Here is a 23,019-nt window from a genome sequence, read left to right on the forward strand (position 1 = left end):
GAAGATGGATGTACGAAAAAGTGGTCGAGCCTCGTAGGTGCCGAAACTAGGTAGGTACCTACCTGACCTAACTAATCTTAGCTTGTTCGCATGTGATGCGACTGGGACTGGAACCATCGACCAGACCATACATCCGCATCCCCTTCCGCATCCCCATTCCCATCCACCGCCCACCGCCCACCGCCCACCACCATACCACACACTTTCATTTGCGCCATCCAGCTCCAATTCCGCCGGCACTTTCGCCTCCGCCGTCACCGACCGCCTTCAAAGCGACGACACCGCCGTCAGGGAACAATCGAAACCGACAGAGATACACACGGGAACAGACTCGGGAACAGACACGGGAACAGACTCAGGAATAGACACAGAAACAGACACAGAAACAGAATATGCCACCGCGATGAGGCGACGACGCGCAAAGCACCACTCCCCTCGCGCGTGCCATGGCCAGCCAGCTCCAGGCCCAGTCGCTGTCCGCAGAAGGCGCCTTCAACTGGGTCTTTCTGATTGAAACATTGCTTACCGCCATCCTCGGTCTCTTCTTCCTGTTCTACTTCAATCGCCTGTTCGCGACCATTGTCTCGTATGCCATTCGAGTCTACACATGGCGTTACTACAAGGCCTACATCGACATCACCTCCCTCCAGATCAGCCTGCTAGGAGGGCGCCTCTTCTTCAAGAACATACGCTACCACGCCCATAATGTGACGCTCTATGTGTACGAGGGACACATAACCTGGAGGTACTGGTTGCGCATGGTGCAGGATGCCGAGTTGTTCCAAGACGAAGATCTTATGGTCAAGGATAAGGACTGGGAAAAGCAGGCCCGGCCTTCTTCCTCGGATGGCCGTGTGGGGAGCAGCAGTGAGGACGAGAAGGGTCGGGAAAGGAGCACGAGTATCGGCAAAGAAGAGCACGCTGGAGTGAAACCCAAGAAAGATCTACCATGCCGAATCTCTGTCAAAGTCGCAGGCGTAGAAGCCTTTATCTACAATCGCACTCCGTTCTACGACTCAATCGTCGAAGCCACTCTAGCCAAGGCAAAGGATGCCACAGATGTTGATGCTAGCCAGGAAACTCTGAGCCGATCGGCAACTCCATCGTCACCAGATACCGGTCGCAAGCCAGGAATAGACCTACCGAAGAGAACGGCTACGGTCACCACCAGCGCTAGCACCAAGCCTGTTGAGAAGCTTGAAATTCCCTCTTTCCTACGCATCTTTCCCATCAAAGTCGAATGCAGGAGAGCTGCTGCTGCGATTGGCAACCAAAATACGACTCATGTTGTCGTCGCCAAGGCCGAGAAAGCTGGGGGTGTTGTAGACGCTGGTCATGCAGGACCTCTCGACTTATGGAAGCTGCTATTCAAGTTCAATGGCGAGAAATTTAACGTTGCTATGAAGCCCAATCGCGATTTCAAAGAATATCAGCTTGACGCTGCACGACGAATACTGCGTGAGAAACAGCTCGGCGAGCCACCATCCTCGGAGCCCGTCATCAAGCAAAGTGCGCACAAAGCCCACAGTGTATGGTCAAAATTTTGCGGTTTCTTCACGCGTGGCAACAGTTCCGTCGACTCGATACGTACTGCGTCCGTCAAAGAAGGCTCTGTGCTAGGTCAGACAGCACCTCCTCCTCTCGATCAATTGCCAGGAAAAGGACAGTGGCACGGCCTGCGAAGGTATCTTGATGATCACGATGTCAACGAGCACGAAGAATGGCAGCACGTTGAGTACGCCAAAGCTACTCAATTAGTGGATATTGATAAAGTCACTATGCGTTTCTACTGGGACATGCCAGGACCTGTGCCGGATGGCACGCTGGACAGCGACACGCTCCTCGGCTCCACTTACGAAGATGATATCAACGGGAGTATGCCTCCCGAGTATGGTATGGATATCGGCGTGCATGGCGGTGTGGTAGTGTATGGGCCGTGGGCAGACAGGCAGCGAATCAATATCCAACAGTCCTTCTTTCCGGCCCCTTTTGTTGATTCCGCGCCTGCCAAAGCCCTGAAGCCTGGTGAGCTGCGAGTATCGACGGTGATGAAGATAAAGATCATCATCGAAGAAGATGTCGTCTTACGCATACCGACTCGCGAGGAGTCCAAAGACGAAAAGTGGAAAGGTCGTGCAGATAAGGACCAGTCAGCAAACGCTGCTGCTGGCGCCGATAAAGCTGGTCTCAAAAACTGGAAGCGACATGGAAGGAGGCGCAAGGGTAAGCAGCGTCCCGCGGCCGTTGATGCTCGCCCATATGCTTGGCTAGACATTGTCATTAAGAAAGACAGCGTTGTCAACTACACGATGGACATGTATCCCCGCTCCACTGGCTACCGCAACCGACTGGACGTGGATGTGAAAAGCCTCGAAATGAACAGTAGTGTCAATCACGGTCTACTCTGGCGCTCGGGCCCGGTCAGTGTTGAAGCCGATATCTCGCAGCCACTGACCTGGAATACTCTGCGTGACTGGCCTTTCAAGGTTTTCATCAACGACATGGAACTATTCATTCTGCGGGACCACCTTTTTCTGATCATCGATCTCGTGAACGACTGGGGATCCGGAGCAATCTCAGAGTTCTACACTTTTGTTCCATACAACTATCAGCTGGACCTGAATTTCAACAATTTTATAATGTACCTTAATGTCAATGACGCTAACATCATCAACGACCCGGCCGACTTCGATAGGAACGATTTTTTGACACTCGAGGGTCAGATGCATGCAGTGCTGGGGATACCGATGAAGCACTATCGGCCAAAGACGAATCGCATCACTTTCGACGTGCTGGCCACAGATATGAGTATGCGCATGCTTAGCCCCCCTAAGAGCACGTTCAGCGTGTTCGTGGAAGACAAGACGATGGTCACGTTGCCCAAGCTCACTCTGAATGGCTCATATACTGCCAACCAAGAAGCCCGTGTTGGCAATGTCGACGCTCTTCGTATGGATCTGGTTGGCTCTGGAATGACTCTCAAAGCATTTGGATTCTTTGTGCGCCAGCTGGTCAGCGTCAAGGAGAACTACTTTGGCGACTATATGCACTTCAAGACGCTCGAGGAGTTTCAAGGCGCCAGCGATGACTTTCAGGAGGCAAATGCGAAGACGGCTAGTTTCCCCAAGCCAACCTCCATCAATGAACTCGACGTGATCCTCTGCATTGTAGCAGAGCAGGCGACGGTCTTGCTACCCACGAATCTATATTCCTGCAAGGAGTTCGTGCGCGTTGATCTGCCCCGGGCTGATCTAGACCTACGTATTGTGAGCTATTACCTTGACATGGGGTTGCAGCTATCGCCGATCAGCTTTATGACTGGCGTCCCTGCACCTGACGAAGAGGAAGACTCGCCCGTCGATACTGAGTCTAACACGCAGTTCTGGTGTTCACACGTCGATCTCAACGGCCATCGTGCCTTCGGCCTGCCCCCCAACGAGGATGCCTATGTTAGCCAGTGGGACATCGACATAGGCAAGATTACGGGAGAGCTATCTGGTCGGTTTGTGCGCGATCTTGCACTCGCGGGCCAAGCAATCGGATTTTCCATGGACGACGCAGAGAATGCGCTTCCGGTGGTTTCGCCCGCCGTAGCTTTGGATGCTAGCTTTGTGCAAGTGCGCACAAACACTACGCGTATATGGGTGCATGTCGGAGAAGATGCTCTGCTTCTCGACCTTGAACCAGTCAAAGTTGATGTTGCTGGCTGGGCAAGCAAGACATTCTCGCAACGTGTCAACGTTCTGGTGCCTCTAATCACTTTGGCATGTGTGGATGGACGTAGTGCTTCACGCCATCGGTCTCGGTCAAAGCGCGAGCACCCTGTCAGGACGTATGCCTTCCTCCAGACTGGCGTCTCCGTGGACGTGGTAGACAGGAAAATGCACTTTGAGCTGGAAACTAAGAAGCAGCAAGCTCATATCAGGCTGCACGACCAACGCACTGGCAGGTTCCCTTTCTTGATCCGGCCAGAGATCGATTCTTCCATCAAACCTGAGGACGATTTGACCTTCGAATCTCCAGCGTTGCCATTCCCGCCAATGCCAGCACCGATCACCACGCCCGGCGTCACATCACAGACTCGGTCTGTCAAGTCTGTCGAGGGTATTACCAGCAAGCGGCGACCTCTTTCAAGATCATCTATATCATCACTGTCTGGCTCTGTGAGAAGTGGACGGCCATCGGGCATGGCGAGACGAGCTGGACACTCGAGCAGATCGCACGAGGAGTCGGACAGTCGCAATCCAAGTTCCTTCCGCTCGCTACGGGCAAGCAGTCGTTCATCATCCTCAGACCGGAGTCCCTCCAGAAGACATAGTGCATTGTCATCTGATGCGGAACGTGTCAGGCTCGGCTTACCGTCGTCTACCATGGCTTTCTCGAGCGCGTATTCCGAGCCCTATTTTCCGCTCGAGACGATCCAGCCCGATGAGACGAACGTGCCGCCATTCAAGCCATGCACTTCAGAACACGTTGAATCTCTCGCTTCGGAGATCTCTTCAGCGATTGAGAGTCCAGATGTTGATTCTGACTTTGAACGTACTTGCGTGCTTATCAAGATTGTACCGGGTATTCGAGCATACGTTGAGCCTCGCATCGCTATCACAGTCTCCAAATTAATCGAAAAGGTTTCGCCAAAAACTCCAGAAGAGGTCATGGACTCCTTCCATATGAGCGTCATGGGAGCTATACAAAGTCACAACGTTGCACGAGTGGGCAGCAAATCTATTTTGGAGATTCAGGCTTCTCTGCCGGCAGCGCATGTTCGTATCGCCCTTCTCCAAGAGGATCACGATGTGCTCGCTGATCAGGTTGACGTTACCTTGGCGACGCTCGAAACGTCTGTCAGGCTCAAGAATATGCCCTCAGAACACAATCCGTCGCCTGATGTGTCCTTGCATACCCTCCTAGGTAAAATGGACTTGACGCTCTGTGAAGTGCAAAATGGTGTGCTCTCAATGCCGGCAGTATCGGTGAGCATAGATGATGTTCTCATCTGGCTCGCGCTTTCTAACACGCATGCCTTCCATGCCTCCGTTCGCGACACCACAGCCACTGTCGCTGGATCGCAAGCACAGTACTTGACGTTGCTCGCTCTAAAGCTGATACCGCTTATAAAAGATATTGAGGGCAGATTCACAAGAGTTGCAGACACAAACATGAAACGGCTTCTGTACCTCACCTACTTGTTGACTAGCAATGGCGCAGACCTGGGTGACCCGCCCTTCATGGCGCGTATGCTTTTCATTCTTCGGGCATTTCCTGGCCACTTCCGAAACACGGACAGTTGGAAAATTCTCACTAGGTTTCGGTATATCATGCTCAACCTACCGGAAGATGAGATGCAGAAGCTCAAAGGCTATTTCAAGTCATCCAAAATCGACTGTCAAGCAGACGCGTCCATGAAAGTGCTAGAAAGTTGGACACAATGGCGCAACTGGGACGTACCATATGTCAACCAGACCATGGCATTCCAGCAACTCTTTGGCGCCGAGGAGAAGAAAAAGCTCGAGCTGTTCGAGCGCAAGCCTGTCACTGTGACATTCAGATCGGAGATGCTGAGGGTTGTTATTGAAAATGACGCTGGTACCAGCGACATCGTCCTAGAAGATACTTCTTTAGGGGTAGAGAACACCCCTCCAACCAAACCCGAGGGTCTAATGCTCGTTGAGGAGAACAAGCGTATGAACACTGTGCTGCAAGCTAACGCTCAGATCATTGCCATCAGCCTTGACTGGGCGCTGTTCCGGATTGCAGAAGACGTGCTCGCATTAAGGGACAAGATTGAGGAAGCTGAGATCAAGCTAAAAGGTCATGGCAATAGGACTGCACAACAAGCACTAGAAGATGGCTTGGCCCGACACGATATACATGTTGTCGTATCCACTGATACTGGTACACTGTCGCTGCAGACTGCCAACGTGCGACACCTGTCACGTATAGACGGCATGAAACTGTCCGTTATTGGCACAACACAAGCAACAGAGCAGCTTGGGCAGTGCGCAAGTTTAATTCTCAATGTCGACACGGCCATCACAGAGTGCCATGGACCAGACTCGCGCATCTGGAAAACTCTCTTGACATCACCCAGTCTGTATATTGACCACCTACAGGCGGCGACAGGGGTCGTTATACCACCAACCATTACCCTAGCGATTGCTTACGAAGATCTGCGTGTGTCTATCGATGAGCAGGTGCCGGGAATCTTGCATGTGGTAGATGCTATCATTGCATATGAAGTGGCTCAGGTGAAACGTCTGGTGGATCGGGCACAGAATACTCTGGCACACTCAATACCTTCGCCTCCAGGAAGTCCGGAAATGCAGATCGAAGCCACGCAGACTAGCACAAACAATGCTTCCCGTGCGACTTCCTCGAGCTTGGCGCCGAAATTACACGTTGCAGTTCTGGCTGGAAATATGCATCTCGAGGTATCGCTCTTACAAGCTCTTGGCTATCAGCTTGACGGTATCGCCGCCAGCGTCAAAGTGGCGCCAAGTCTGAAGAAGGAAAGAATCTTCGGCATCGACTTCGATGTCGGACGCATGAATCACGCATTTGTGAACACGTCGAGGAACGACCGGCATGTGCAAGGCCTGCTCGAGGTGCCTCCAATCAATGGCCATGTTGGTCTTGAATTTGATGGCGATGGGACCTCAATTTCTGTCGCAAGTACCATAGAGCGCGTGGAAGTTGATGCTGGTGCTGTGCAAGGGGTCATCGCTGTCATCAATCAGAACGAAGTCCAAGATGTCATGTCAGCCATCAAGTCCGGAGTCGAAGACATCAAGGGCCGCGTGATCGAAGTTTTCCCAGAAGACCATCAAGTCGTGCCAAAGCCGGTCCAGCAAAAGCGTGTCAAATTCGATGCTCGATTCGCTTTGCTCGGCATCAGAGTGTCTGCGACTACGCCGACTGCGGAGGGACATGGAGGAGCGACCGCAGAAGTTGAGTTTGGCATTGGACCCCTGCATGCCACTGCGTCCAACAGGGCCGCCTCGAAAGATGCAAATCCATTCTTACCAGAGGTGCGAGCACACGTTCAGGATATTGGAGCGAGTATGCAGATCAACGATCGTGGCACGATACGGCCCTGTGGCAATGCCACCCTTGGCATACAACTGCATTTCAACAATACTGCGAAAGAGGATGGGACTGTGCATCGCGAGCTGAACGTACGCAGCGATGGCAGCTCGATCCACGCTTACCCTGACACGGCAGCTATCATCGTCGATGTCATCAACCATTTGCAGGATCGCATCAAGCATCTGGACTTGTCTAAGGAGCTCGAGTACTTGCGCAAGCTGAGGAACGAGCGAAGACAGAGTGTGATTCAACGTGTCAGTGGCAAGCATGACTGGACGGAAGATGAAGAGATGCCTTTCTCGCCCGAGGATCTGCTATCAATTACGACCACGATCGAGCTCACCGATATCCAGGTTGCGTGGCTGGTGGACAGCACTTTCGCGCCACACCGAGGGTCGCCTGTCGATGATGTCGTGTTCTCTATCTCAAGTATCGAATTCACCACCCGTGGAGGACACGAAGCACGCCTCACCATAGAAGACATGCAGCTCCAGCTGGCAAAGGTACAGGATAGCAAGCAACACCGCGCCCTCAACTCTGCTCTGCTGCCTGAAATCGGCTTTAGTGTGGCTTACTGGAAGCAAGACAAAATGTGGAGTCTAGCTTTCAAAGCCACTGGCAAGCCACTTGACCTGAGGCTCGAATCGAAATTCATGCTACCCGTCGCGGCAGTCCAGCGATCCATAGAGGTCGCTGTCCGGAGATTCAAAGCAGGCACGGCGACGTGGCAAAGTACTCCCACCAATTCGGGCGCGCAAAGGAAAATGCCGCTTGATACCAAGCGTGTCAGATCTGTCCTGATTGAAGCCGACTTCGCTGGAGCGCAAGTGTATATGCAAGGGTCTGGTCCGAAGAATAACACTTTGTCTTCAATTGCGGCAGCCTCACAGCAGCAAGGCGCCAAACATGGCAGATATGGCCAATTCGCTGCCGATGGTGCATTAATGCACATGACACTGACTGCGCCCGGCATTGCATTCAAGATGGAGTACAATTCGCACAAAGAACATCCAACTGTCAATGCGGAGCTAGTGATTGCTGCTTCAAGCAATGCGCTGGCTCCTAATGTTGTACCGCTCATCTTGGAAGTTTCTAATAGCATCAAGGATGTCATGCAAAGTGATGAGAGGGTGAAGACGCCACCTCCAACTGACAGTAGAGCGGCGCTCAGAGACCAGGACTATGGCGATATTGTTACGACTACGCCGGCCAAGATCTTCGGAAAGACCAAAGTCGACCTTGGCTTCCGTATTGCAAAGCAAGAGTTTGGTCTAAGCTGCCAGCCTATCGCTAGAGTTGACGCAAAGGCGTCTCTCGACGACTTCCACGTTACGATGAACACGATTGATTCCGACGAGCATGGCCACTTCTTCGCCATGTCAGCTGTGCTGACTGGGCTTCAAGCTCAGATCAAACACATGTATTCGCGAGAGCCGACGTTCAGCTATGGCATGGATTCTATCGTCATGTCCATCATGAACAACAAGCACTTGAGTGGCACCGCTGGTATATCGGCTGTTCTGAATCTCAACCCGACCAAGATCATCATCAACGGCAAGCAGTTCCAAGATTTGCTTTTATTCAGAGAAATCTGGCTGCCTCCCGAGATACGCCATGCAGGAGATGTGGGCGCTCAACCCGCGGCTACAGCACCAGCACAGACTACCGACCAATTCGTGGTGCAAAAGTACCAAAGCATAGCTGCGGCTGCAGCGTTCCCATGGAATGCGACTGTGAACATCACTGAACTGGCTGTAGATCTCGACTTGGGACAGAGTATTGGCAAGACGTCTTTCATGATAAGTAACCTATGGGCCAGTCAGCAGAAAACTTCCAACTGGGAGCAAAACTTATGCATTGGCCTGGACGAGATGATCACGACCAGCACTGGACGTATGAGTGGCTTCATTCAACTGGATAAGCTGGGCGTGAGAACTTCCATCACGTGGCCGGAACAAAGCACAGATCCTGCGATGAGGAAGACGCCCCTCATCCAAGCATCGGTGGGCTTTGACAAGCTCAGAGCCAAAGCTGCGTTTGACTACCAGGCCTTCGCATTCGGAGATATTGAAAAGTTCGATTTCTTGATGTACAATGTTCGCGATGCTGGTGGCAAAGCCGATCGTCTCGTTGGTGTGCTGGATTGTGGTAGAGCCTATATCTTCTGCACGTCTACGAGTCCTGCTCAAGCCGTCGGCTTGTATCAAGCTTTCGATCGTCTGATCCAAGAGAAACAGGCCGCGTACAGTCAAAGCCTCAGGGAGATTGAGAAACACGTTCGGAGAGAAAGCACAGTCGTACCTACCAGATTTGGTCCTCGTATCCCTGGCTCGTCCGTTGGAGAAAAAGCAGCCAAAAAGACGACGATCAGGCTACATACAGATGTTGTCGTCACGATGGGTGCAGTCTGCTTTGGAGTCTATCCCGGCACTTTCTTCGATAGCCAAATACTGAAGCTCGAAGCGAACAACATTCAAGCTCGATTCGCTGTTGGCCTTGAAGGGGGCCAGATCACCAGTGGTCTCGGTATGACACTGGGACAGCTGCAGGTCGCTCTCTCTTCCACTCGACGCGTCACTGCTGTCCCGAAAGCGATCGAGGTCACGATTGACGAGGTCATTCAGAACGTGTTTGATGCCAAGGGTGGAATCATTCTCCGAGTTCCCAAAGTGATTGCTAGCATGCAAACTTGGCAGAGCCCAGGAGGGAATGAAGTGGATTACATTTTTAAATCGCTGTTTGGTGGCAAGATTGATGTGGGATGGAACTTGAGTCGAATCAATTTCATCAAGGGTATGTGGACGTCGCATACGAGGGCTTTGGCGACTCGGTTGGGTAAAAGTCTACCTGAAAGTGCTGTGAAGATTTCGGCTTCTGGTGGAGATGACAGTCCTTCGGGAAGCGACAAGGCTGGCGGCGATGCCTTGGCGCAAGAGAAGATTACGGCCGAGATCAAGCTTCCGCAGTCCAAGTATGAATACCGGGCGCTGGAGCCGCCGGTCATCGAAACGCCGCAACTGAGGGATATGGGTGAGGCAACGCCGCCGCTCGAGTGGATCGGGTTGCAAAGGGACAAATTGCCCAATGTGGTACATCAAATTCTGATTGTGAGCTTGTTGGAGGTATGCAGGGAGGTCGAGGACGCGTATGGGAGAATTTTGGGAAGTGCCCCGTCGTGACGCTCCCAGATTACCTCTTATTGATTGATGGTTGTTGATTAGCGCGGCGTTGAAAGGATTGTGGCATACTAGCTTGTGGAAATAGCATGACTTCCAGGACAGAACTTGCAGGTACAGTACATAGGTGAGAAAGAATCACAGACGGTTTGCACACCACGTGACCGGCCAGCTGAATGAAGAAGTTGAAGTGAAGTAGGAGGTACAGGTAGTAGATAGGTACCTCCTAGTACCTCCTGGAGTGTGTGTACAGATGGAAGTTGCAGGTTCAGGCTCGGCCACGGCAACACCCGACGGAGTTAGGCAGCCGACGCCGCACTCCCGCACCTCCTCCAACGAGCAGGTGTCAACAGCGGTGGCCCACGCTGAGCGCACTCGTGCAACAGTCAACTGCGGGCAGTGTGAGGCTCACTGGCTCGGCTCGGGTGGCCACATGGGAGAGAAGAGAGAGAGAGAGACACCGTTCATGTGCTTGGCAGTGCAAAAAGGGACGCGGTGTCGGGATTGGAAATGGGAAATGGGATTGGGAGTGGCGAGCCACCCGCCGGTTAGTCCCGTGATGGTGGGGCAACAGCCCACCGCCCTACTGCAGCATTTTCTCGATTTCAAGCTTCTCTCTCCTCATCCACCGCTCGCTCCTCCAGCGCCTCGACAGGTACACATCTTCGTTCGTCTGCCGTCCTGTGCCATCCGCTCACGCATCGCAGGCACATTCAGAATCACGAGGACTTCGTTGGCGAGCTGAATCGCTGCGAGGTGAACGAAAAACAACCTCCTCCTCCGTCTCCTCCCAGAATATAATCCACACAATACCGCCAAGATGGTCAAGTAAGTCGTCCCAGTGCGGAATTCGCGGCGCCGCTGCACCCTCGAGATACAGGAGAAGGCGGATGTAGAGTTTGGGCGGGTTTGAGCTGCAGAGAACACCGCGTCACGCCGCGAGACGAGAAATGAGAGGACATTGCGCTGACATGACGGCCTCTAAATAGCTTCACCGTCGAGGAGATCCGTGGTCTCATGGATGACCCAAAGAACATCCGTAACATGTCCGTTATTGCCCACGTCGATCACGGAAAGTCCACCCTCACCGACTCGCTCGTCCAGCGTGCTGGTATTATCTCGGCCAAGAACGCCGGTTCCGCACGATTCACAGATACTCGTCCAGACGAGCAGGAACGTGGTGTCACGATCAAGTCGACTGCCATCTCCCTGTACGGTACTCTCGCAGAAGTCGAGGATCTCAAGGATATCGTCATCACGACGGACAAGAGCGAGAAGAACGATTTCTTGATCAACTTGATCGATTCGCCAGGTCACGTTGATTTCTCATCTGAGGTCACCGCTGCGCTCCGTGTGACCGACGGTGCGCTCGTTGTCGTCGACACCATTGAAGGTGTGTGCGTGCAGACCGAGACTGTGCTCCGACAGGCTCTTGGTGAGCGTATTAAGCCAGTTGTCATCATCAACAAGGTCGACCGTGCATTGCTCGAACTGCAGCTGTCCAAGGAGGACCTGTTCCAGAACTTTGCTCGTGTCATTGAATCGGTCAACGTCGTTATCTCCACATACTACGACAAGGCCCTTGGAGATGTCCAGGTCTACCCAGAGAAGGGTACCGTTGCCTTCGGTTCCGGTCTTCACGGCTGGGCTTTCACCATCCGTCAGTTTGCTGTCAAGTACGCCAAGAAGTTTGGTGTTGACAAGAACAAGATGATGGAGCGTCTTTGGGTAAGTTGGTGCAGATCTGGGTCCGACGGGGGAATTTGGCACTAACACACTCACCAGGGAGAATCTTACTTCAACGCGAAGACGAAGAAGTGGACCAAGAACCCAGAGGGTGCAGAACGTGCATTCAACCAGTTCTGTTTGGACCCAATTTTCCGCATCTTCGACAACATCATGAACTTCAAGAAGGAGGAGACTCCTAAGCTTTTGGAGAAGCTCGAGGTCAAGCTTGTTGGTGACGAGAAGGATCTTGAGGGCAAGCAACTGCTCAAGGTTGTCATGCGCAAGTTCTTGCCAGCCGCCGATGCGCTCATGGAGATGATGATTCTCCACCTGCCATCTCCAGCGACTGCCCAACGCTACCGTATGGAGACTCTCTACGAGGGTCCTCCAGACGATGTGTCTGCCATTGGTATTCGTGACTGTGACCCCAAGGGACCTCTCATGTTGTACGTCTCCAAGATGGTGCCGACCTCCGATAAGGGCCGTTTCTACGCCTTCGGTCGTGTCTTCTCTGGTACCGCCCGCTCTGGTCTTAAGGTCCGCATCCAGGGACCAAACTACCAGCCTGGCAGCAAGTCCGACTTGTTCATCAAGTCTATCCAGCGTACTATTCTCATGATGGGTCGCTACACTGACCCAATTGAGGATGTTCCAGCTGGTAACATTCTTGGTCTGGTCGGTATCGATCAGTTCTTGCTCAAGTCTGGTACCCTCACCACCGACGAGACCTCGCACAACCTCAAGGTCATGAAGTTCTCTGTGTCTCCTGTCGTGCAGCGATCCGTCGAGGTCAAGAACGCCAACGATCTGCCAAAGCTTGTCGAAGGTCTGAAGCGTCTGTCCAAGTCTGACCCATGTGTCTTGACTTTCATCTCCGAATCCGGTGAGCACGTTGTTGCTGGTGCCGGTGAGCTTCACTTGGAAATTTGCTTGAAGGATCTTGAGGAGGACCACGCTGGTGTCCCACTTCGCATTTCCGACCCAGTCGTCCAATACCGTGAGACTGTCGGCGGTGACTCCAGCATGACTGCCCTGTCCAAGTCACCTAACAAGCACAACCGTCTCTACATGATCGCCACTCCTATGGCCGAGGAGGTGTCCAAGGACATTGAATCGGGCAAGATCGGGCCACGTGACGATTTCAAGGCTCGCGCCCGTATCCTCGCCGACGACCACGGTTGGGATGTTACTGATGCCCGTAAGATTTGGTGTTTCGGTCCAGACACCAATGGCGCCAACTTGCTTGTCGACCAGACCAAGGCCGTGCAGTACCTCAGTGAAATCAAGGACTCCGTTGTTTCTGGTTTCCAATGGGCTACCAAGGAAGGTCCCGTCGCCGAAGAGCCAATGCGCAATGTCCGCTTCAACATCATGGATGTCACTCTGCACGCCGATGCCATCCACCGTGGTGGTGGTCAGCTCATTCCAACAGCGCGTCGTGTGCTCTACGCCGCCACCCTTCTCGCCGACCCTGGTCTTCTCGAGCCCGTCTTCTTGGTCGAGATCCAGGTTCCAGAACAAGCCATGGGTGGCATCTACGGTGTGCTCACCCGCAGAAGAGGTCACGTGTTTGAGGAGGCCCAGCGTCCAGGTACACCGCTCTTCAACATCAAGGCATACCTCCCCGTCAACGAGTCGTTCGGTTTCAACGCAGATCTTCGCTCCAACACCTCCGGTCAAGCCTTCCCACAGTCAGTGTTCGACCACTGGCAGATTCTGCCCGGTGGATCCGTACTGGACCCCGCCACCAACCCCGGAAAGGTTGTCGAGGACATGCGAAAGCGCAAGGGTCTCAAGCCTCAAGTGCCAGGTTACGAGAACTACTACGACAAGTTGTAAGCGGCATAGCCACGCGATTGCTGTGTGGTTTGGCATGGAGAATACCCTGGGGTGGTGGAGGAGATTATGTCGAGCATTTGCGGACCGTCTGTTGCAGCGACAGTTCATGCAGGACTGCTGTCGAAATGGCACACCGCTAGAGAAGTGATGATACCTGCTTCCAGTGACGAAATGACAAAAAGGCTCGACGGGAATTGACATGACTCTCATTTGTGTTTTATGGCAGCTGCTGGTCATCTAGTACATAGATTACCAAAAGCATTTCACAAGTACAACTCCTTGTCTCCTCTGTATGCTGGAGATTTCGTCAGTTGGCCGAAAGTTGTTAGGTGTGAAACATCGGCCCTTTGACTACCCAATGCGGCAACCGGGCTTGGCGAACGAACTAGGTAGGCGTCGCGCGTCAGAACTAACTACAGCTTTAAGGTTTGGAAGTGGAAGACGTCTGCTGCGATGAATCAGGTGATGAGACAACAATGGAGAGCGAGACGGCAACGAGTATAATTTGGATTATGCGTGTACGATAATATACAATATCACGACGTACGTGTGCATTGGTTCACTCCGGTTTTTCCCCCAGCAACACGAGACAAACTATGAGCCAACTCCGACCGCCTCGAGACTCCCTCGAACTCGCATCCCTCGCCAGCAGCTCCCACGACGACAACGACCACACCGAACGCGCTTCGCTCGACTCCTCATCCTCAGGGATCCCCTCCAGCCGGAAGCTGTCATTCAGTGATCCTACGACGCCTCAAAATGGCAGGCGACCGGGACATGGAAGGTCATACTCCGTCAGCAGCGCATTCGATTTCAGCAGCTCGCTGTTTCCCCTGAGTACCAGTGGGAATGGCTATACCAGCTTGGGAACGCCTAATACGCCTCACTTTGATCTCGGCGCTGCGCAACACGGGGCGGGAGGACAACAGAGTCTCGAACGACACAAGAGCTTGACATATCTGAATGGGCTGTCGTTGGTCGTGGGCTTGATCATAGGGAGCGGCATCTTCAGCAGTCCGGCGAGTGTGAACAGTAACGCTGGATCGCCAGGTGCTGCAATCATTGTCTGGGTCGTGAGTGGGATTCTGGCGTGGACTGGCGCGTGCAGTTATGCCGAGTTGGGAGGCGCCATCCCCTTGAATGGAGGCGCGCAGATTTATCTCGGCAAGATCTTTGGGGAATGGGCTGGCTTCCTGTTCACATGGTGTGCAGTTGTGGTGCTCCGGCCGGGTAGCTCGGCCATTATTGCCATCATCTTTGGCGAGTATCTGGTGAGAGCGGTCATTGGGCCTGATGCGGCAGAGGTTAGTCCGTGGATTAACAAAGGCGTTGCGTTACTGGGCTTAATTTTCGTCACGCTGTTGAACTGCGCATCCACCAAGCTAGGGACGAGGAGTGCAGACTTTTTCATGTTTTTCAAATTTGCGGCGCTTTTGGCTGTTACAGTAGCAGGGATTGTCGTGGCGACAACGGGACTGGCATACCACAAAGAAGAGTTGGGCACTGATTGGAAGACGACGGGCTGGTTTGAAGGCACAAGCGCGTCTTCGTCAGAGTGGGCTGTTGCCCTCTACGCCGGCCTATGGGCATATGATGGATGGGATAACACCAACTACGTGGTGGGCGAGATGATACATCCGAGTCGAGATCTGCCCCGAGTGGTGCACACGTCCTTTCCCGTCGTGATCATTTGCTACATTCTCGCGAACATGGCATACATCTTCGTGCTTCCCACCGCGGTCATCAACAAGTCCAACACGATCGCCGTCGCGTTCGGCGGCACCGTCCTAGGACCTGTCGGCTCTCTTCTCCTCGCGCTCGCAGTCTCAGGATCCTGTTTTGGCGCGCTGAATGCCACCACCTTCACGGGAGGTCGCCTCGTCTACAGTGCAGGAAAGGAAGGATACATTCCTGCGATATTCGGCACCATTGGCTTCCACGACTCCGCCCAAAGAGTACGGCTCCCGCGACGAAATACGAGAACGAAAAAACTCACCAGCTTCGTGGCCGATGAGCAAGGCTTCTTTTTCACGCCGATATATGCCATGATCTTGAACGCTCTCGTTACAGTCGTCTACATCATCATTGGCGACTTCACGACATTGACGACCTTTTACGGTGTGGCGAGTTATCTGTTCTACTTTGCGACAGTAGTTGGGCTCATAGTGCTGCGAGTGAAGGAGCCAGAATTGGAAAGACCGTATAAGTGCTGGATCACGACGCCAGTGATATTCTGCTGCGTCAGTTTATTCCTCGTCAGTAGGGCCGTCTTTGCAAAGCCGCTGCAGGCGCTTGTCGTGGTAGCATTCTTGCTCATAGGCATTCCTCTGTATTGGTGGAGAGTAGGCAGCAAAAGACGGAGAAGTGGTAAACGACATGGCGATGATAGAAAAGTTTGGCAATTCTGGAAATGGGGAAAATGAGATACATGCATGCCAAAGCCAAATTGGTGCTCTTGTGTGCTATAATTCTCTGCCTCCTATGCTTCTACGCTTTTCAGATCGCAGCCATCACATCATCGTCTTTGTGAATGACTGAGGTACTAGTAGTACATCCTACACAAATGCGCGAGGCACCGTTCTTATTGTCGAGGACAGGAGTAGAGGACGGGTCTTATCCAGAGACAGCCAGTCGAGATGCATACAACTCCCTCGACCTTGCCACCATGACGAGCTCACGTCTCCGCGTCTCCGCATGCCTAGCCTCTGCCGCCGCCTTCGCCTCAGCGTTCAATCTCTGAACGTCCTTGCGACATCCCAGGAAGAACTGCTTCAACTGTTGCCTCTTCGATCCCGCTTGCGCCGGAGTAGTAGTAGTAGAAGGGGCAGGAGTAATAGGCACATGCCTACCAAGCAACAACAACATTGCCTCATTGTGATTCCCGTCTGCAGCCGCAGTCTCCCTACAAACTCTCCTCGCCCGCCTCGAAGCATCAATATCCACCTGAAGCCTCATACCCGCCACCCCATCTCCGGACCCCTGTGCCATGTACTGTTGAAAGATCGGCCAAGTATCCTCTCCCAACACCATCGTAGTAGTAGTAGTAGAGGAACCATTTCTCCCTCTCCGCTCCGCATCCGCCTCGAAGAAGAGGATCTTCATCTCCCATACAAAAATCTCGAGCGCACCCGGTCGGAGAAATTTCTGCTGACAGGCTTTGAACCAGACTGCTTTCCAATACTTCTGGAATGCGAGGAAAGTTCCCGTGCAGGGGAAGCGAGTGGGCTGGAAGTGGAAATTTCCCGTGATGCTGGAGTTGACGGTCATGGCGAGGAGATGATGTCCATTGGGAGTGGGTTGGAGCCGGACTTCGGGTCGCTCTGCTTCTTCTCTGTCCTCTTCTTCTTCTTCTGCGCTGTTGGTACGGTGCAGTGAGTCTGTGCGGGAGTATGGTGGAGGGGGTACCTCGTCGTCGTCGTTGTAGTCGTTTGGCATTGCTGCTGCTTCTTCCCAATTCGCCATGCTCGCGCCGACCTGCTGCTGACGGATTTGTTGTTGCCGGGGTGATGGAGGTCTGGCCGAATATGAAGGTGCGGCGCGGTGGTATGGAAGCATGTTTTTGCGTTGAGCTTTTGGTGTGGTTGGTATTGGTATTTTCGATAGAGAGCGTGTAGAAGTAAGTGGGATATAATGGTAGTAGTACTAGGGTAAGGTAGAGGAGGAGAATTATATATGTCTGGAGCATGATGTGCAAAGCAATTGGAAGTACATTATGTCTACTGGTTCGTCCCAAAGAATGTATAAAGGCTAAAAGGTGAGGACCGACCACAAAAAGAGTGGTTGATATTTTCTGGTAATCGCCACTTTCTCCCGTCGTATAGTCAGGTATAGTTCCCCAGCGGTCATCCCATCTCCCTCGCATCTCCATCGTCTTCCTTCCCATCTTCACTCGTCTCTCCACACCGAATAAGATTCAAGGTATCCCAAACCAATCCACTTTTTTGGCTGCTCAGGATCCATGGCAAGTCTTTCGCCACATGACCACAGGCGCATTGATCTCCATCCACTCGAATATTTCCTCATGAACTGCACAGCGAGCTAAACTTCATCTTGCTCCCACGAGCCAATCTTCACACACCCACCCCTTCGTCTCTCTGTTGCAGCAAACTTTCTGGTGACGCCGGCGGGTATCATCCGCTCGCATCCCTATTGGCAATGGTTGAATAGGAATGTTCAAGCTGTCGCTTCTTTCGAGGCCGCTGCTCCTCGAGTTCGTCGTTGTCGTGGCCTTTTTGGACTCGGAAGGGTAAGTTGAAATTTCGTGGTGTGGGCTGCGGTTGGGGGCACTCGTTTGGGGGGTCTGGCGCTGCAAGTTCCACGCGAGGTGGAGATGGTAGAGGCGGAGGAAGTCGTGTTGCTGGAAAGTGTCAGTCGAGTGTTTTGTCGGTCTCTTGATCTGCTGATGATCACTTACGAAGCAGGTTCAACTTGTCGGAGCGATCTGTCTCTGTTGTAGTTGGCAAGCTTGCCTCTGTCGATGGCTTGACTCTCTGCACACAGGCGCCATTTTGGATGGTGGGATGATGGATCGTATCTTGCACTTTCGCAACTTCCGGCCTCAGGCGGTTGTAGGTGCTGTCCAAAGTGCGGTTAATGTGTTCCTGCGCCATCTTGACGCGCTCCGGGGGAGAGAGATCGAAGTCTTGGTCAGCGCCTCTGCTGGCGGTCAGCGTGTCCATCTTGTACTGGAAGAGCGCCAGTTTCTCCACCATCAGTTTCCTGTTCTGTTCTCTGCTCTCATCAGTTTCGGTCTCTTCGGCTTTCCAAGGGCATGAGATACTCACCGAAGCGCAGAGTTCTCCTTGTGGATTTCCACATATTTATCTTCGATGCTCCAGTGGAAGCCCTCGAATCGAGTTCGCAACCACTCCTCCCCTCGGCCGGCGCACTAGTTTGTGCTTCTTCTCCATCGTCATCGCCTTGGTTTGAGTAGCTTGTGCACGAGAAAGATGGAGATGCTTGCACGCAGAGACGGACCTTCAGAAGTCTTTTGTCGGAGTCTATAAAACGGCTGCTGCACAACCACTGCCGTCTCACACTTGCTTCAAAGCAAGCTGCAGAGACAGTTCAAAGACATGTTTTGTGCAGTTTCACAGCCTGATGATCCTGTCTCATTGTCGTGAACGAGACGGAGCCTCGTCACGTCGCCACTATTCGTACATGAAACCATCTTGCAGCATGGCTTGATCCTCTTCCAACTCCCAATCGCGAGGCCAAAGCCTGCGCAGAGTCGCAGGGACAATGCCACTGTGTCGAGAGGCCGTCAGCGACCTATCCTATTCTATTCCCTCCACCCTCCGCCAGGATCAAAGTCCTTCCTCGGTCATGGTTTGTTGATGAAAACACATGTAAAAGCTGGCACCGTCCTTGCGCCACACACTGCTACACAGCGCATCGAATTCGGCGTCTCGCTCGTCTTTGGGATCCACCGATGCTCTTGTGGCGATGGCTCGGTACGAAATGACTGCGCCGTCCGCGCCGACGGGCGTGACATCCACGTTCTTGAGGCGGAAAGTTCTCCAAGGAACAAATGCGGAAGAGTGCAAAATGTCCTGGACCGAAGGCCGGGAGTTGGCAGTGACTTTCAGCCCCAGAGGGAATTGCATAATGGCATCGCTGGTCAAGTACGGGATCAGTGCTGAACCGTCGGTTTGGAGAGCGCGCCACGTTTGTTCTTCCAGATCGAGGATTCTGTCGTGTAAGGACATGTCGAGTGTCGAATACATGTAAGGTGGAAAGTGACCAAAGGAGCAAAAAACGCGAATGTACTCTTTTTTGTTCAAGTTGAGGAAAACAATGCGAAAGTGGGAAAGCAGAATGACAGGTGAAGGTGTACCTATAGGTAACATGTATGTACATGTTGTGTAGGTAGGTGGCCGACTGACCCACTTTCGTTAGAGATCTGATACAGCCTAAGTAACCTACAGTCCTGTCAATGACACACCGTGCAACAAGGTTATACTGGTATTGACGTTCCTATGTGACGTACCGTTTGTACGAGGAAGGTTGAACATTGCTCCATGTGTGGCTGGATCAAGATATTCTCCAACACGCGTACGGAGAGTAGGGTATCATCAGAATTTTCGAAAGCAGAACTTATCCGGACTGTTCCCAGGCAGCCACACACGGCATGACTTGATTCATTGCTCACATGCGAGGATAGCCGTCCATCATATCTCCTCCGTGGACTCGTCGTTCCAAATATTGTCAGCCCCGAAAATGCGAGTAGTTGGTAGGTCTGCTTGCTCGACCCTTTGAGTGTGAAGTAGCTAGAGCCATATCACTGCCAACGGTCAGGCACGCGAGTTCTCCTAGCTCCATTTGCTGCTCGCGTGCGACTACGTGAAGTGGAAGTGAATAGAAAGTGAACGAGCTTTGTTAGGGGAGCGGACTTCTCTCCCCTACGTATTCACGCTCACATTCACCCGGCCCCTACATGACTCGCGGCGAGCGCAACGGCAACGGCTACGGCCCGCTAGCGTCACTTGGCAGTCCGCGAGTACAAAACTCTTCTGTTCTTCGCTCTCAAACTTCTTTCCTTTCTTCTTTAGCTCTCTTTGCCTTGTAAGTTACCACCCCATACTACAACATCCATCCATCCATCCATCACCACTCCACAACAACATCAACAACATCAACAACATCAACAACCATTGCTAACACCATCACAGTTGGCTTAGATCAAGTGTAGTATCTGTTCTTTTCAGTTTAATCTCTGAAACGAGTCTACGGACTCTTTTAAGATTATGTGAGTTGCACCTCCTCCCCTCTCCATCACACACCTGCTAATCTTCTGCTTCTAGTCTTATTTTTGAAACCAGTCACTGGGCCGCTGAGCTTGCTCATGTCCAGAGGCACCGTGTCTCTGGTATCGCACTACCTCCAGACGACGCGAAGACACCTTTTTCATCACTCTGTTGCTTGTTTGCAATGGCTTGGAGAAGAAGCTCAGTTGTTTTTGTTTACCTCATACGCGCACACTGGCATGGCGAATTGAATTTCGCATCTTTTGAGTACCCTGTGCGTGCGCCCCTTTAGTATGGGACGCGTTCGCCAAGTAAACATGGCTTCCGCGCCATTCCAACGACTTCGATTCAGGAGGTAGCTACATACAACATCGTCCTCACTTCAGCGCAACCGCCCGCGTGATTGATCCTCGACGACTCGGAACATCATCACCCAGCACTTGACCTCTGTCTAACTGATCTCTCTCCCACCGCCAAAGGTATTGTACTACTACAACGACGACGGGGTAGGACGAATGTACCACCGGCAGGAAAAGGACAAGAAGAGGCTCAACGAGCAGGAGAAACATGGCATACACCCACTCGAGATATGGACGGGGAGGAGGGTACGGTGAGGCAAAGACGGGCTAGATCAGGTTATTTCTTTTCATACCAGGTAGGTACATATGTAACTACAATTTCGCACCCGCCGCCGCAAGCTCCATTTCAGCTTTTCGCGGTCCCACAAAGCCAAAGAGATAGGCAGCAACTTTGCGCATTTGAATCTCTTCACTGCCTTCGGTGATTCTGTATCTGCGATGATGTCTCCAAATGTGCTCGAAGGGATAATGGCGACCTAGACGGGAGGAAAAATAGGTGATTATGTTAGTTTTCTTTTTTTCTTTCTTTTCTTTTTTTATTGAAATGGACAAGTGAAGACAAGAACAAGTGCTCAACTTACTATATCCCCAACCACCAAACGTCTGAATAGCTCGATCAGCAGCTTGCGTACACAGCCTATTCGCCCAATAGTTACACATGCTCACTTTATCACTAAGTTTCCGCTCGACGTCAGCATGTGCCATCGCATCCATTTCCACGGCAGTTTTGCGAATCAAGAGCCTTAGCATTTCGCATTGCGTCGCAAGTTCCACCAACGGGAATTGAATGGCTTGGTTTGCCGCCAGAGGTTTCCCAAACGGTTGGCGTTGTCGAGCATATGCGACGGATTGATTGATGCAATAGACTGCTGCGCCGAGCGACGAAGCTGCTTGGCGGATGCGGTTTTCGTGGACAAAGGCTTGCGCGACGGAGAGACCTTGGTCGAGAGGACCGATGATGGAAGATGCGGGGACGCGAACATTCGTGAGGGAGATGGTGGCGTGGTCGGTGGGCATGTTTATGGTCCATTCGTAGGATTCCACTTGTAAGCCGGTGCTGTTGCTGGGGACGTTGAAGCATGTGATGCCTTGGGCACTGCCATCTTTGCCGCTTGTGCGAGCGAAGATGAAGCAGTTGGTGGCTTTGTGCATTCCTGTTTGCCACATTTTGCTGCCGTTGATGATGTAGCTTCCGTCATGTTCCTGTTTGACTGCTCGCGTTTGCATGAAGGTGGCATCGCTGCCGTGACCCGGTTCGGTGAGTCCGAATGTGATTCGCACTTTGCCTGCGAGTCGGCCTTCGATCAATTCTTTCTTTTGTTGCTCGTTGCCGAAGTGTTGCCTAGAAAAAAAAGGGGGGAATTCATGGAAAAAAATAGTAAGTAAAGGTACCTTAAGCAGTTCTTTTTTAACTTATTCTCGAAAAAAGATACATACACCATAATCACATCCGGAAAATTCCCACACACACTATGTTCATTCTGCAAATCATTAAACAGCCCCAACCCTTTTGCAGCAAGATGTTCTCGAATCACCGCCATCCAGAGATTCGACCCTCGTCCCGCCGCGCTATCATTCTGACCTCCATACTGCCTTGGCAAACTGAAACGATAAAATCCAGCCTGGTCTGCTCTCCGCGTGGCTTCCTGGAGCAGCTGTTCCCAGTCTTCGCGGGGGAGTCCACCGTTGTCCCAGTCGGTGCGGGAATGTTCTCTGCGATGGTCGAAGAAGCGCTCGTTGTCGTTTTGGGCTTGTAAGGGTGTGATTTCGCGGTCGATGAAGTCGTCGAGACGCGAGAGGTAGGTTTGGAGGGAAGGGGGAATTTCGAAATTCATGATCGAGGTTGAGGTTGAGGTTGATGGAGAGAGAGAGGTGATAAATGCTTCAGTGGGGTGGTGAAGCTACGGTTCAGTCAGAATGTTGTGCTATATTATTGTTATTATCATGCTTATGCTTATGCCCCCTACCCCTAAAGAGTGTTTTATATCTCTTAGACCTCGGATCAAACGACTAGGAACAAACTCTGCCAAGTGATACAAAAGAGGAGTTGGAGCCGAGTTCAACTTTACGAGTCAATTTATTGTA

The 23,019-nt window shown here is 52.3% G+C and overlaps 6 protein-coding genes across 6 annotated transcripts; 3 read left to right on the top strand and 3 right to left on the bottom strand.

The window, feature by feature from the left end:
- Positions 1-4: 4 nt before the first annotated feature.
- On the top strand, positions 5-10,412 carry SEPMUDRAFT_161823 (uncharacterized protein; the record flags this gene model as incomplete). Its single annotated transcript, XM_016907960.1, has 3 exons — positions 5-33; positions 455-1,504; positions 1,529-10,412. The coding sequence occupies 3 exons, from the start codon at positions 5-7 to the stop codon at positions 10,263-10,265; spliced, it is 9,816 nt and encodes a 3,271-aa protein (XP_016763819.1). The 3' UTR covers positions 10,266-10,412.
- A 543-nt stretch (positions 10,413-10,955) lies between these two features.
- Positions 10,956-14,321, top strand: SEPMUDRAFT_60822 (P-loop containing nucleoside triphosphate hydrolase protein). The gene is made up of 3 exons (XM_016909540.1): positions 10,956-11,090; positions 11,252-11,990; positions 12,048-14,321. The coding sequence occupies exons 1-3, from the start codon at positions 11,083-11,085 to the stop codon at positions 13,827-13,829; spliced, it is 2,529 nt and encodes an 842-aa protein (XP_016763820.1). The 5' UTR covers positions 10,956-11,082; the 3' UTR covers positions 13,830-14,321.
- A 92-nt stretch (positions 14,322-14,413) lies between these two features.
- On the top strand, positions 14,414-16,741 carry SEPMUDRAFT_60823 (amino acid transporter). Its single transcript, XM_016909541.1, has one exon. The coding sequence runs from the start codon at positions 14,426-14,428 to the stop codon at positions 16,250-16,252; it is 1,827 nt and encodes a 608-aa protein (XP_016763821.1). The 5' UTR covers positions 14,414-14,425; the 3' UTR covers positions 16,253-16,741.
- On the bottom strand, positions 16,443-17,384 carry SEPMUDRAFT_105920 (uncharacterized protein; the record flags this gene model as incomplete). Its single annotated transcript, XM_016900601.1, has 1 exon — positions 16,443-17,384. The coding sequence occupies one exon, from the start codon at positions 17,382-17,384 to the stop codon at positions 16,443-16,445; it is 942 nt and encodes a 313-aa protein (XP_016763822.1).
- Positions 17,385-19,135: 1,751 nt separating this feature from the next.
- On the bottom strand, positions 19,136-19,537 carry SEPMUDRAFT_38865 (uncharacterized protein; the record flags this gene model as incomplete). Its single annotated transcript, XM_016908721.1, has 1 exon — positions 19,136-19,537. The coding sequence occupies one exon, from the start codon at positions 19,535-19,537 to the stop codon at positions 19,136-19,138; it is 402 nt and encodes a 133-aa protein (XP_016763823.1).
- A 1,664-nt stretch (positions 19,538-21,201) lies between these two features.
- SEPMUDRAFT_147512 (acyl-CoA dehydrogenase NM domain-like protein) lies at positions 21,202-22,777 on the bottom strand. Its single transcript, XM_016904344.1, has 3 exons — positions 22,372-22,777; positions 21,516-22,276; positions 21,202-21,410 (listed from the first exon to the last, which is right to left on the bottom strand). Exons 1-3 carry the CDS (start codon positions 22,767-22,769, stop codon positions 21,247-21,249), a joined length of 1,323 nt encoding a protein of 440 aa, XP_016763824.1. The 5' UTR covers positions 22,770-22,777; the 3' UTR covers positions 21,202-21,246.
- Between the last annotated feature and the right edge of the window lie 242 nt (positions 22,778-23,019).

Source organism: Sphaerulina musiva (assembly GCF_000320565.1).
Source record: "Sphaerulina musiva SO2202 unplaced genomic scaffold SEPMUscaffold_2, whole genome shotgun sequence".
Classification (NCBI taxonomy): domain Eukaryota; kingdom Fungi; phylum Ascomycota; class Dothideomycetes; order Mycosphaerellales; family Mycosphaerellaceae; genus Sphaerulina; species Sphaerulina musiva.